We start from the raw sequence: 15,023 nt of genomic DNA, 5'->3' as shown, positions 1-15,023 counted from the left end.
GATTCTCAACATTGACTTGAGGACACATAAGTCCATGCTTACTTCACATACATGCACAATACATGTGTGAACAGGCATACATACATGCACACACACCACACACATTCACATGAAAAGAAAAGCAGCTATGGTAAAAAGAATTCTAATCCTTGGCAACAGATGGAAACTGTTACAAAGTTCCACAACTGGTCAAATACAGAGAATTAGTGTCTGCGGTGGGGTGCCCAGCCCTAAGTGACACCTCGACAATGCAACTTCTACACCTAAGACTCAGGGAACAAAATGGAACGGGGGCAGAGAGAACACTAACGCATCTCTCAACGCTCATCAGCGAAGCTCCCTCATGCAGCAGATGGTGATTAACCCAGAAAGTCACAACTGGCCAAAGTGCAGAGGATAAGAGACACAGTGCTTGTCCCTGAACCAGACACCTAGATCGAACTTCTGTCCCTCTAGGCTCAGAGACCACTGTGGGAGAGGGGGTGGAGAGACTGTAAGAGCCAGAGGTGATGGGCCACCACAAGGACACAGTTTAGCAGACAGCTGGGAAGTTATTCATATGAACGCACAGCAATGGCGACAGCATGCACAAGACCCACACAATCAAGCCAGACAAAACCCCAGCATAGAATTGGGAACATAAGGAGCCCAACCTTAGCTGAGGAACTATTGGCAACTGATAAATTCAGGGAGAGGGAGAGTTGGTTTTAAGGGTGTAACACTAGATAGGCTCCAGTGGATGGATGCTCACTTGGGGACATTTGGGGACAGACACAAACTTGACTCCATAGGTCTTAATACATATTACAGAGTATGTGAAATTCAGTGGGGGTGGGACTATAGATAGGGTCAAAAGGGAGATTGTGCCAGGTAACATGGGGATCAGCCCTTAAAAATGTCAGAGGTTTGAAGAGAGAGAACTTCTTTTGCTGACTTTAAAGAAACAACTAACAATGTCAGGACAGAGCACACGTTAGGACCTCGCGATGGGCTTAGCTGGATGCAGGCCTGGCCAGTAGCCAGTAAGGAAATGACCTAGAAAAGACTAAAGTAGCTACAAATTCTGTCCACTACCTGTGTGGGAGAGAGCTTTGAAGAGCATCCAATCACAGATGAGACCACAACCTGAGCTAAAGCTTCTGTGAGCCAGGAACCCTGTTATACCGTGCTTGGAGAGTTACCTGCAGGCCTTTGTGATAACAACCATATTCTCCTTTAAATGCCAACTTGGTGTATACAGCAACAGACAACGAATACAGTCACCTTGGACAAGATAAAGTCCAGTACTCCCACTCTAAAATGAGGTCATAGGCACAAGTTACCAGCTTTCTGGTTATAAAACACTGTATATTTGTGATTCTGTGTAGATAAAAATCAAAGCTATCTCTGTGATGGTATCCGTCAGCAGAAACAGCACTTTTTGAACATGCAGCACCTGCAGACAGTAAGATTCCTTTGGCACACTGGCTTTATTCATATTTTAGGAATCCTCTGCCGTATGACTTTAGATCTGGAACATCTTGTAGGTATTTTGAATTGTAAATGACCTCCGGGAAGATGTACAAAGAAATACTTTTTTTACAGTGTTGGATGGCATGGTAAGCCATTGAGCAAGGTGGAGGGAGAAAGCTTTGAAGGTAGAGATTAGCGATGACCCATTTCTCAGTGCTGGCCAGGAGCAACACTGGGTGTAAGATTCAGTCTTGCAGACTGCTGTCTTATCAAGTCACCATGAGGATGAACCTGTGTTAGGGTGGGGGCTGAATATACATCAGGTGTGGGGACCAGAACAGCAGAGCCCGCCGTCCAGTGGGGGACCCAGCACCATGGAGCCCACCGCCCAGGCCAGCATCTTGTTGATGGACAAGTTGGTTTGCAAGAACTTGTCCCCTGCTCAGTCCATCAGAAGCAGATCAGGAATGTTAAGAACATTCTCAGGGCAGCTGCAGGTGGCTGTGCTGGGTCTCCACAATGATGGCCTGTCAGCAACCAGGAGTGGGTGGAGGAGGGTTGGGGGAAGGGGGGTTTCTCACCTCTGCTAAACAATTGGCTATGGACAGATTGAGGGAGGGGGATCATTGCCTTCAGTTGTGTACCCACTTGCAACTCCACCAGGTACCAAAGGACAGTTCCAATTCAACGGTCCCACAGGTGGCCCTAGTTATACTAAATGAGTCACAAGCCAAAAGCAAGTCATGAACTGGGAAAGGACTGGGAGAGAGGAGGGTGGGGAGGGGGTTGGCAGGACAGAGATAAGAGAGAGTGAGCGGAAGAGAGTAATCAAGATCTGGAATTTCAGGTTACACCCTGTGTGCCAGGCAGGGTTCAGCCACCTGTCCTCAATAAACCAATTAAAAGAGCCATATTAATAGTGGAAAACCAAACAAACAACGAAGAAAGGTGGCCATGTTGGGAAGAGGGGCAAAGAGGTCCAGTGAACCCCAAAGTCCAGGTCCTGAAGTGAGGTTGAAGTTTAAATAGTGAGCCAGGGACATGCACATCTGAGCGGTCCTGGTCAAGGGGTGGTGCTGCCCCCTCGCCCACCATTGCCCCCTCATTATCTGGGCTTTGATTGTCTCCTGTAAGGTGGTCTGACAAGTTGTTGGAACTGTCGAAAAGCTCCTCCTCTGGCTGGTGCTTTCTCTTCTCCTGGCATGAGATTTCCAGGAAAAATTCCCATCCTTTGGGATCCATTGTTTCAATGGCCCGATTGAGACACAAGTACCTTCTTAGAATTACAAGAAAACACTACATAAGTGTATGAAAAGGTCAAAGAAGAAAATCAATAAATAAGTTAAAAATAAACACCTAAATTAAAATGGTCTTGAACTATGTTTTTTTTAAGTCAGTCCATGAACTTATACCCCAGACATGTTTCATGTATGATTTTTTCCAGGACTGGTCAAAACTTGGGTGACTTAACAGAATTTATTCTGTCATATTACTAGAGGCTAGAAGTGGGAAATTCAGGACAGTGCTGCACTACCTCAAGAGGCTATAGAGACAACCGTATGTGACTCTGCCAGCGTCTGGCTGTCATTTCTGTTTCTTGGTGTCTTTGGGCCCCGTGTTACCGTGCTCTGTGTGCTGTCCTTTCCTCTCCAGTGGGTATATGTCTAAGTCCCCACACTGTTCTCTTATAAGCTTGTCTGACATCTGACTTGGGGTCTCCTTGTGCATCCCAGGATGGTCTCACACAGGATTTTTAATTACATCAGAGCCTGTTTCAAGTAAAGTACCAGTCACAGGTTCCACGCATCTACAAGATGACGTGGCTTTTTGGAGTCTGCATTCAACCCACTATCTATCACTGTTTATGTTGAATAGAACTGCGCTCCCCCTTCTCAAATTTCTCATGTTGAGGTCTGACTCCCTGGCATTCCAAAAAATAACACAACTGTCTTTGGAAATGTGGTTGCTACAGATGTCACTATTCAAATTAAAATGAGGACACGGGTGAGACTTAGTATGACTGACGTGAGAAGGAATGGGACCACAGATCGGGACACACAGGCATATGACGATGAAGGCGAATACTGGGTTTAATTTTCTGCACCCCAAAGATTGCCAGGAGATTACCAGAAGTAGGTAAGAATCAACTGACTCTCCCTCACGGTCCTCAGTGAATCAGCCCAAAGACAACCTGGCCTTGGGTCTGCAGCCCTCCTAACTCTGAGCTGATGGGTGCTGTGGTGTAAGTCACTCAGGATGTGTACTAAGCTGCATGGGCATCATCAGAGTTACCATTTCAAGTGCTGATATGCAAATATATCTTGTTTTTACAAGAATATTGCATTTTATCTAATGACAATCCACTGAAAGTTGACTATTTCCTATCTTTTTTACAAAAAAATATTTTATTATTTTTAGTTTTTGTGTATGAGGCCCTGTTTTTCAAAATAAAAAGTGGGCTAGGAATACAGCTCAATGGTAGAGGACTTGCCTGCCATGCCTGAGGCCCCAGATTCAACTCTAGGTACTTACTGCAAAAGAAATTTTAAAAATCAGTAGTCACGGAGACCATGGAAAGCAAAGTTACACATCTTGAGAGTAATTTAGCAGCACATTTATTTTGCTAGAGCTTTGGACCAAGGCTTTCCCTTTCTTAGAATGCAGCCAAAAGAAACACACAAAAAAGAGAGCTGTCTTATGGGTAGTTAAATGCTTATTACACTTTTATGCAAGCTAGGAAATAAAGGGGCTGGGGAGATGGCTCATAGGTTAAGGAAACGAGCTGCTCTTGCAGAGGACCTAGATTTCATTCGCAGCACCCACATGGCAGCTAACAGCCATCCCTAACTCCAGTTCAGGGGAATTTATTGCCTTCTTCTGACCTCCCCAAGTATTGCACAACATGGACGCACTTTCCACCCTCTAGCCACAGCACGTGAGTAGCTGTGGCCTCAGGTGTTTTCCATACCCTCTTACCATCCTTTGCCAGGGTCATTCTAAGGAGCTCACAGGTCCTCAGAATACTCTCACATCTCTTCTCAATAGAGAGCTAACTGTAGGTTTGTTTAGCACCACCCACTTCTCTTGGTTTTTGCAGTCACCTTGCCAATGAGCCCTGCTGTCTCTGGGCCACAGGTTTCCTTAACTGTTTCATTAAACAGATTCCAGGAGCAGAGAATTCAAGGTGAGTGCCATTTTTCTTAAATGGAGTTCATTATTTTGACTTTCATGATTTAAAATGTTTCTTTAATGGTATACCAGCTCTTATAATGAGAATGCCACCAACTTTTAGAGCCACAAACCTTCCTGGTGTCCTCAGTGCGCCTGCCTGCGCACTTGGAAGACCATTGTCCAGGGAACTGGGGTGGGCGTTGGCTGTTTTTCAGCCCTGGTGGTTGAACAGGGGCTCTGCTCTTCCTCTCCATCACGCTGCCTGCTCGGCAGCTCCAAAATTTCAGTTTAAAATGTATCAGTGACACAACAGAAATAAAGCAGAATGGAAACATCTACCAGGAGAAGAAAGACATTTTCATAAGTGCCACTGAAGACTGGGTCATCTGAGAAGTGCCCCTGGAGGAAGGCTCCCGCCAGCTGCTCCAAACCAGCATCCCTGATCCCTCCTCATCCCAGCAAGCTGGCAGAGCCCGGTGTCTACCCTCCAGACCCCAGACCCAAAGAACAGGAAACCACGCCTACAGTCCGGCCCACCACCCCGTATCCGTGGCACCCGGGCTGTTTAAAAGCCCCCCCTCCCCCCAAGCTGGCGTCAGAGCATCACCGCAGCACCCTTCCACCTGGAGGCTGGAGGGCGGGATAAATGGAGTCCAGAGTGCGTTCTGCCAGTGCAGTAGGGGAGTTCTCTCTCCTGCAAGGGATGGAATCGTAGTCATTCCTAGTCCGGCCCCCTTCCTCTCCTTTTCCACATAGGGGCGCCCTTCCCGCTAACTTTCCCCCACCCACCGATTGCATACGGAGGGGGACCCACCCGAAGCGCAGGCGATGCCATCGTGGGGCCTGCGCGCCCGCGGCCCTAGCCCGGGGGCAGAGGCCGCTGCTGGGCACCTGGAGGCGACTGGGAAGGTCGGAGGGAGGGTGCTCTCCTCCCGCCCCACACCCAGTCTCCGGAGCCGGATATATAGTCACGTTTGGGAGCTCCGAGAGCGGAGCGGTTCCTCTCGGCCGGAGAGCCTCCCGCATCCCCCGGAGGACCGACCGTGGCAGCGCAGCCCGTGGAGCCACCGGTGCGGGAGCACAGGTACCAGGGTCCCTGCGCGCCCGCGCGATGCGCCCGGAGGCAGCGCCGGCGGGAGGCCCCGGGCAGGGCGGGCGCACCCGGCGGGACCCGCCGAGGCTGGCTGGAGGCTGAAGGCGGGCGGGGGCCAGCCCGGAAGCGGTGGCCCTGCGGCTCCACGTCCTCCCTGGTCCTCCAGGCGCCCCTTGGGGAACCCGCCTCGGTGGGACGCGCAGGGATGAGCCAGAGGAAAACCAGGAAGGGCTGGGCAAGGTGAACGTGGGGACCGAGGGATAGAGGCAGCGGGCTGGTCCCACCCAGGCCTTCCTGGACTTTGGGGCTCTTCCTGGAGATAGCGCACAGATTCCGGGGACACGTGCGCCGTGGTTCCCTTGTGTCCTCTCTGGCCCCCGGCCCCACCCCAGGCTGCGCGTGTCCAGGCCCTCCCACTCCCCAAGATCGTGCACCCAGAGCCTGAAATGGATTTAAGGTGACCAAGTCTGTCCCTTGTTGGAAGTTTCAGACCTCCCCCTGCAACTTGAGCATCCTGGGGAGAAGGACAGGTGCCAGAGCCTTCGGCTAGGGCAGGTGACTTAAGGGAGGCTGCTCACACACCCAGCTCTGGGTGACATTACCCCTAGCAACTGGAGTCCCAGCAATCCATGCCAAACCTTCTGAAACCTCCTAATGCCTTCCACCTGCCTGGCCCGGCTCCTGTCCTCTCCTTGCAGGATGATGCCCATTTTCTCTGCCGTACAGTATTTACCGACTGTGAGCAACGGTTATCGCTAGATGTGCAGGACTCTGGTATCTTTTAAGTTAACGCTGAGTGCATTGTTGTGAACAAGGACCAAGCAACCAGGAAACGCAAGGGGGTTGTGTTATTTCTGCTTGTTAGCGGCAGTATCCCAAGTCGGACACTTACAAATGGAAACATGACACAGCCTGTGGTGCCCACAACCCACCTCTCTGTATCTTCATTTATATCAGCTGGAGGGTTGACTCAGGGCCATATTTACTCTAAAAGTCATAAAGCAGTCAGCCACAAACTGCAAGAGGACGTTGCCACAGACTTCACATTTACGGATACTAGGGGGTGTCTACAGAGGGCTGAGGTTTCTCCTGACCACTATTCCACGACTGTGACTTTCTCTGTGTTCTGAGGATCTATACCTTTACAGGACCCTTCCCCTGTTTTTGAGGGTGTCTTTCCCACCTTACTCCAAATTGTGACACGTGGGTTGCAATTATCTGTGAAATAGAAGCAGTCCACCTGGAGCTGGTGGATCCCACTGTGGCTAAAGGAGTGAAATACTTCCCGGAAGGGAACCAAAGTCTCCTGATTCCCAAACACCCGTATTCTCAACATCCAGAGACTGCTCAGGGGCCAGCTTTGTGAAGCTGACTCTGGAGTTGGACCAAGTCCTGCACCTAGTAGGATCTTTGGTTTAGACTTGTGCTGTCTTAACAAGAGGCTCCACATTTTCATTTTTCCCTGGGCCTCATTATACCCTGACCCCAAGTTACCACCCCTTCTCCACCATCCTAATTCAAGGCGAGCTTTCCATCCCAGTCCTGGAATTTACCTGTTTCCTTGGGTGCCTTTGGCAGTGGCATGAGGCCTCTCTTTAACTCAGTTCCCTCACTAGCATCAGCATATCAGACTATGCTCTGTTCTGTTTACCTTAAAGGCACTTGTGTTATGGGTAAAAAGAGATAATGCCAGGCATGGTGGCACTTGTCTGTAATCCCAGCACTTGGGAGGCAGAGGCAAGAGGGTTTCAAGGTCATCCTCACAGACATAGTGAGATCTAGGCCGACGTGGCTACATACAAACCTGTCTTTAAAAAATCGAGATTGAAAAAGAATGAGATAATAGTTGCAGGAAGGCCCACTGTCCTTGAATGGTCTCATGCTTCCCAAGATGACACTAAGGGTAGCATATCTACCCCAGGAACGTTCATCACGCTCCCTAAGGGGGTTATAGAAACTTTAGAGCCCCAATATTTAGGCAAAACAAAAGGTAGCTAAAGAGTAGGATTCGGTGTTGTTTTACTAATGTAATTTTATTTTTGAGAATTTCATACGAGTAGTGTATTTCTATCAGTGCCACTCCTCCCTCCCCACCTCTGATTCCTCTCATGCCCCCACCCCACTCCTTAAATTCATGCCCTCTTAATTATTGCTACACATATGTGTGTATGTGCATTATATATACTATATATAATATAGTATATATATTATATAGTTAATATTATATATGTATCTCCTACTGAGTCATTTAATGTTGCTTGTATGTACATGTGTTTGGTCCTAACCACTTGGGATTGGATGACCTGTCAAAGAGTTCATTCCTAAAGGAAACAGAGTCTCCCTCTGTCAGACTCCATGGATTGCCTATAGCTCTTCATCTAGGGCTGGGACCTTGTGAAACTTCCCCGGTCCATGTTGGCATGCAACAGTGCTGTCATCATTCAGGTCTCGTTCAGACAACCACATTGTTGGGACTTCGTGGCTGCAGCTTCCCCGTTACGTCTAGAAGACACTGTCTCTGCAGCTGGTGTCCTGGTCAAGTTTGAAGGTTTAGTATTTTCAAATATTTTTTAAATATTATGTGGACAAGACTGTAATAGCCAACTGAAAGTAAAGAATAACTTCTTGGGTCCCAAAGATACTTGCTAAGTCTAATGCTTGGGTCTAATTCACCCTCAGACTGGGCAGTGAGCCTGTGGGTAAAATTCTCTTTATCACTGTTACTGTCTTCGCATCATTTAATTTTGAGAATCCACATGTTCAAAATCTTGATGAAGTCACCTTTCAAATAGCTAAGAGTAGCCAATCAGTATCAAACCTACCTCATCCCTTAACAAGCTGCTCTGTGTAATTGCCATGCTGACTGAAGAGGAGCTGAGGAGCCCCCACCCCCTACCCCCGCTTCTCTCTGATGTTGGACTTTTCTGCATCTCACCTTTCCTTCTGAGGTAACGGCAACACACTCAGAACTTTTGAGGAACAAAATAGAGGGAAAGGAAATAGATCAAGATCCCACTTTAGGGTCTTATACTGCGGCCTAAGAGGGATGCGTGTAGGTGCCTTCTGTCCTAAAACCCCTGTGCAGGAGCATGCGAGTACTTTAGGATGCAAAGTACCAGTCCTGAGTGCGCCAAGCTTGTGACGCCATGAGCAAGACCCACTGTGTCAGTACGAGGTATGAATGTGCAATTGCAAGTCTCTGTAAAGCAGTAGGCCGTATGACTCCAAACGAAGTAGGAGGTAAGTACAGTAAACTCGCAGGTCCAGTCCTGAGTGCGCCAAGCTTGTGACGCCATGAGCAAGACCCACTGTGTCGATACGAGGTATGAATGTGCAATTGCAAGTCTCTGTAAAGCAGTAGGCTATATGACTCCAAACGAATGAAGTAGGAGGTAAGTACAGTAAACTCGCAGGAGAAGAAACTGAGCTGTCAAGGGAAGCCTAAGAGGAAAAGCCTGGGGATAGTCCTTCTGATTCTCATGCCAGTAGAGATGGCCTGGGATATTCTGGTTCCAGTAGAGATGACCCTTGAGGTTCTGGTCCCAGTAGAGATGATTCTTAGAATACTGGTCCCAGTAGAGATGGCTCTTGGAATGCTGGTCCCAGTAGAAAAGACCCTTGCTTTCCGGTTCCAGTGGATATGACTCTTTAGAGATGACCCTTGGGCTTTTGGTCCCAGTGGAGATGATCCTTGAGTTCTGGTTCTAATAGATAAGACTGTTGGAGTGCTGATCACAGTAGCGATGACCCTTGGTTTTCTAGTCCCCACAGTCTTGACGTTTTGACCCCAGCTGAGATGACCCTTGGTGTTCTGGTCCCAGTAAAGATGACCCTTGGCATCTTAGTCCCGGCGGAGACGTGTAGATGAAACTTTTGGATGGTAAATATGTGACAAAGGAAGATGCAGAAAGAGCTGAAGTTGACATGTGGGGAGGGCAGGAGGAGCCCTGGCACACAGGGCAGGTCCCACGGCCTCCCCATTCACAAGGTACTCAGTGTTTTGTTCTGTGAACTGACACCTGGCAATTTTTGCACATGTAAGGTTGAACAAAGCAGGTGTGTTCCTTGTCCTTTTGGAACTTACAGACAATTGCAAAATGAACATTTAATAATAAACGTGAGATGTAGTGTGAAGACAAGCAATTCATGACAAAAGATCCAGGGGATGGGCTGGGATTTGATGCTCTGGGAAGAGTCCTTTGACCAAACCCCCCTGCCCCCCCCAAAAAAAAGAAACATTTGGCTCAATATTTAAAGACTCATGGGTTGGACCAGAGAAGCAGTTCAGTCAGTAAAGTGCTTGGCTGGCAAGCATGAGGACCTGAGTTCAGTTCCCAGCACCCCTGTGAAAAGGTGTGGGTGTCGGGTGCATACCTGTAATTGCAGCACTGCAAAGACCCATAGATCCCTGGGTGGAGTTTGCACATCAGCTGGCCTAATTAGATTGGCAAGCCCCAGGTTCCAGGGAGACCCTGTCTCAAAAGGCTAGATGAATGACACCCAAGGTTGACCTCTGGCCTCTGCACACGAGCGTACATGTGCACACACACAAACAACCTCCCCCAGCAAAACACACGTGCACACACACACACACACACACACACACACAGAGCATAAGGCTTGACTGATGAATAGGCACAAAGCAGTCTGAGCAAGGACACAGATGTGGAAGTCTAAAGGACAGGAGACCTGAACTGTTGAATTCTTGTTGCTGGGCTGTTTCATGTGGGGGATAAGAACTCATGGGGATGTTGGGAGGTAGGCAGAGGGCTGAGCATTCAAAACTCCAGTGTTTCCTGAAGGTTTTGCGTTCTGTTCTAGTGGGAAGCCATTGAAGGCTTTTCAGCCAGAGGCTCTGCTGATTCATATATTAAAGAAATCTATACTGAGTCAACAAGCAGAAGGGACTGGAGGGATCAAGGACTAGAAGCAGGGAGAGTGTAGGGCTGGAGTGCTGGCAGCTAAGAGGCACAGAAATTCAAGGACAAGCTGAGCCTTGAGTTCCATTTCAGACTCTCGAAGGGTGATGGACTGGGTGGGGGAGGGGTGATGCTGGGCGCAGCATGGCATTCATTCTTCAGTAGATACTGCTGAGTAAGGATTTCACTTTATTTTCTTTGTGTGTGTGTGTATGTGTGGGTATGTGCACCTGAATAGAGGCGCCAGTGGAGGCCAAATGCATTGGATACCCTGGAGTTCAAGTTACAGGCAGTTGTGAGCTGCCTGACTTGGGTGCTGGGAACCCAACTGGGGTCCTCTGTAAGAGCAGTAAGTGTTCTGAACCACTGAGCCATCTCTCTTACCCTGTTTAAATTTAAAATAGTGGTCTCACTGACGTATGGTTTACAGTAGTTGTAAGAACAGAAAACTGAGACATAATTGGTGATCCTGGCTGGTACCTTGGAAGGGGATACTGGTTACAGAGATAGGGTGAGAGAAAGGAGGGTAAATGCTCCCATTTCAGGAAGGGGATACTGGTTACAGAGATAGATAGGGTGAGAGAAAGGAGGGTAAATGCTCCCATTTCAGGAAGGGGATACTGCTTACAGAGATAGTGAGAGAAAGGAGGGTAAATGCTCCCATTTCAGGCTCCTCTGGTGTTTAAATTATTTTTAAATCCACACTTGCATTATATATATATATATATAAATTTTTTTTGGTCTTTTTGAGACAGGGTCTCCCTGTAGCTCCAGCTGTCCTGGAACTCACTATGTAGACCAGACTGGCCTTGATCTCATATTTTATAATTTCTAAAGGTTATCACTGGGACAGATATAGCTCCTGCTTTTCTGGTTTGAGCACTTGGATGGAATACAGCTCAATTTCCTAAAATGGTTAAAACGAGGAAGAGAGGTCTGAGCCTCATCTAAGGGTTTGTTCGCAATCATAATTCACTCCCTTGCCTAAAGCTCTTCCCTCCTCCTCCCTCCCAGCAGCACTGCTCCCTGGACTGTGGTTTGTGGAGCAGTGGTTTCTTGGGATATTAATAACAGTTAAGTGAAGAAAAAAAATGCTTCGCTGATCATAGAACTCTGAAAAATACTTGATTTAACCTAGTTAGGTATATTATTGCAGGAATTCTCAAAGCCCGCAACACACTAATGAGCATTAAGATTCACCAAAAAGTAAAACCCATTTTGTGTGATATTTTCTAAACCTGTTTGACCTTCAAATGGTTCTGACAGAGCATCTAACAGAGTCAGCATTCCTGAGAGCTTCCTTTGGGAAATACTGTCCTATATTAACAGATTACAGTCTTTAACATCCGCTGTCTGTTAACTGTAAACCACTCCTCACTTTCTAATGATTTCTTCATTGCGGAAAGCAGGGGACCTCGGTCCACTCTGTTAAGGGGTTTTAAGTTGATGGTGAAACGACTTCTGCATGATGAAGCAGTGCCTGCAGTCTGATTAGAAGGAAACCGTTTTCTTCTTGTTTGTTTTCCATGTCTTCTTTCCTGGTCCCTCTTTGGGACCTTGCTGAAGTTCATTCAAGTCAACCTTTACAGACAAGGGACTGAAGAGCAGAAATTGTGTCCCAAGCTCATCTGGAGCTTGGAATCCACACCCACAGAGTGATAAGTGTCAGGTGGGATGTGAGTCCGTGACCTATTAGCACGTGTCCTAGTTTGCTTTCTATTGTGATAAATAAGTTGGGAAGGGGCTGGAGAGGTGGCTCAGCTGTTAAGAGCATGGCTGCTCTTGCAGAGGATCCAGGTTTGATTCCCAGCACCCACATTGACAGCTAACAACCATCTTTAACTCCAGTCCCAAGGGATCTGACACCCTCTCCTGGCCTTTACTGGAATTGCATGCACATGGTGCACTACATACATGCAGGCAAAACACTCATACACATAAAATAAATATAAATAAATAAATGAAGATTTTAAAAACAATTTGGGAAGGAAAAGGTTTATTTGGCTTACATATCCTGACCACAGTTCATTGAGGGAAGTGAGGGCGGGGACCTGAAGGTGGAGCTGAGGCAGAGGCCACGGAGGAAAGCTGCTTCAACTGACATCTTTCTTCACAGACTTGTTCCCCCACTTCAATGCCTTCCCAGAGTTATTAGGGTCAAAGCATCAGCCCTGGGTACTCTGAGAAGCTAGGTTGCCATCCATCCTCACTATGCTAATTAAAGAGACAAATCGGAGTGAAAAACAGAGAAAGGAGGTGTCTCTGTGGCCACATTGGGCTGAGGTTCAAAAAGGCCCAGCGACTCCACCCCCCCAAGTCCATCCTCAGAGTCCTGACCTGAGGGTTAGGTTTAAAATAAAGGACAAGAGGTATTCATAGGTGATCCTCATCAAGGTGTGGTCTTGCCCATCACTGTCCCGGCTCCAGTCTCTCCTGCAAGATGGGCTGGCAAGTTGTCAGAACCATGTGAAATCCTTGACAAGTTCCTGCTCTGCCTGGCTTCAGCCTTTTCCTGGGAAAATTCCAATTTCTTAGGGGGGGAGGAAGGGGAGACATTGTTTCAATAGTCTGAAAGCCGAAGGAAGGGACACAAGCATCTCTTTAGGAGTCATCCCTGCAAGGACAGTTATAATTCTGCACCTGCATCCAGGTGAAGGCTGACACATTTCTTGTGTTGTGTAGCCAACAATGTGACCAAGAAAACAATGAACAAACCAGTCTGCTGTAGTTGCCCAGGGCTGAGACCAGCACTGGTTCAGAGTGTCACCAAGGTTTACTGAAGATCTGCCAAATTTTGCATCCTTACGCCCTGCAGTGGTGCAAGAGCACTTTGAGCCTCAGTTGATAAAATGTGTCCCTTATGGCTTGGCTTTTAGATGCTCTACTCCTCTGTTTTAAGGGATTTTAACTTCCCAGGATCCTCCAGAGAACAATGCGTCACAGTCCTGAAGACATCACAAAGGGAAGGCAGAGACTTCCCAGGAATTCGTGTGAAAAGGGCAAACACCCGCTTACGCACCCTTCTACCTCAGTGGAGCCATTCTTAGGTCAGTAGCTTCACCAGAGAATAACAGGACCACGGCAGGAGGCAAGTAAATATTCCAGGAGCCAAGAAACGAGACAGTCACACTGAGCATGTCCTGGACTTTAGCTCGTCCTTCTTAATTGGTACTCCATTCATCTTGGGTCACCGAGAGGACACCGTTCACAAAGTCTATACAATCCCAGGTATATTGAGGGCAGGGTGCTTGGAAACTTGGAAGACCATTAAGTTATGTATTTGGTTTTAACATATTTAATACTACTTAGGCACTTGAAGCAAAGTTAGGCCCAACAACACATGGCAATGTAGTCAAGTCAAAGCTTCCCAGAAGAATTAGAGATGGCGAGTAAAAGCAGCTGCAATCATTTGGTGTGTCTGCTGTAATAAAGATTTTTTGATTATTTTTAAAAAAGAATATTTGATCCTTTTAGATGTGTTGTCAGTGGCAATTTAGTTTAAGCCAGTGATTAAACCATCTTAAAGATGTTGGGGCTGGAGAGATGGTCAGCAGTTAAACGCACTGGCTGCTCTTGCAGAGACCCTGGGTTTTGTTCCCAGCACCCACACAGTGGCTAACAGCCATCTGTAACTCCAGTTCCAGGGGATCCAGTGCCCTCTTCTGGCCTCTTAGTGCACTGCACACATGTGGTACACATACATACATGCAGGCAAAACACATACACATAAAATAAAAATATAACAAAGTTTTTTTTAAAGACAGTGTTTAAGAAAAGCAGAGCCATCTGTCTGAAGCCAAAGAGAAACTGTCCACGTGATATGTGTTACTTGCAGAGCATAATATTAATTTTTAATATTAATCAATATAAGCAAGTTTTAGTAAAGCCAATTTTAAGACAACTGAATTCTTATTCCTGTTGCTTCTTTGAGAATTGAACATTATTCAGCAATGTTTGCGTGCATGAGTTCTTTGGCAGCTGACCTCAGAGATGGACACTCAGTCCCTTGCAGAGCCTGAGATCCATAAATCAAACTATTCTCAGAGCTGCAGGGATCCCTGGTGGCTTGAAGGGGTTAAAAGCAGAGTTTTTTTCCCCGAACAACTTACACTTGTCAAATTTTGTGTTTCGTGACGTTGCCTCCTCCTCCCTTCTCTCCTACCATTTTGGTCCAGCCCTCCCAGAAGGAGGCAGTGGCTACACAAGTGCTCCTTGGTGTCTTCAAAATCATAGGACTGCACTTCAGGAAAACTTAGGTCTCAGTTTCTCTTAGGACAGAACATATTTGTTTTTCAAATTGAACTTCCCTGACCTCATAGACTTACACAATATTACTCCCCCTGTCTATAATACATGGTGCTCACTGCACATAGCTCGTCTTAGCTAAA

At 47.3% G+C, this 15,023-nt stretch overlaps 1 protein-coding gene across 1 annotated transcript in view; it reads left to right on the top strand.

Moving 5' to 3' along the window:
* Positions 1 to 5,241: 5,241 nt before the first annotated feature.
* The window catches only part of Far2 (fatty acyl-CoA reductase 2), a 138,672-nt gene continuing 128,890 nt past the window's right edge, over positions 5,242 to 15,023 (top strand). The window contains exon 1 of the mRNA XM_017799232.2: positions 5,242 to 5,693. Within this exon, the coding sequence (XP_017654721.1) occupies positions 5,452 to 5,693 (242 nt within the window). The 5' untranslated portion in view covers positions 5,242 to 5,451. The remainder of the gene's footprint in view (positions 5,694 to 15,023) is intronic.

This window comes from Nannospalax galili, unplaced genomic scaffold (assembly GCF_000622305.1).
Source record: "Nannospalax galili isolate Female #2095 unplaced genomic scaffold, S.galili_v1.0 scaffold638, whole genome shotgun sequence".
Classification (NCBI taxonomy): Eukaryota; Metazoa; Chordata; class Mammalia; order Rodentia; family Spalacidae; genus Nannospalax; species Nannospalax galili.
Note: the sequence above shows the minus strand (reverse complement) of the source record. Positions and strands in the feature narration are given on the sequence as shown.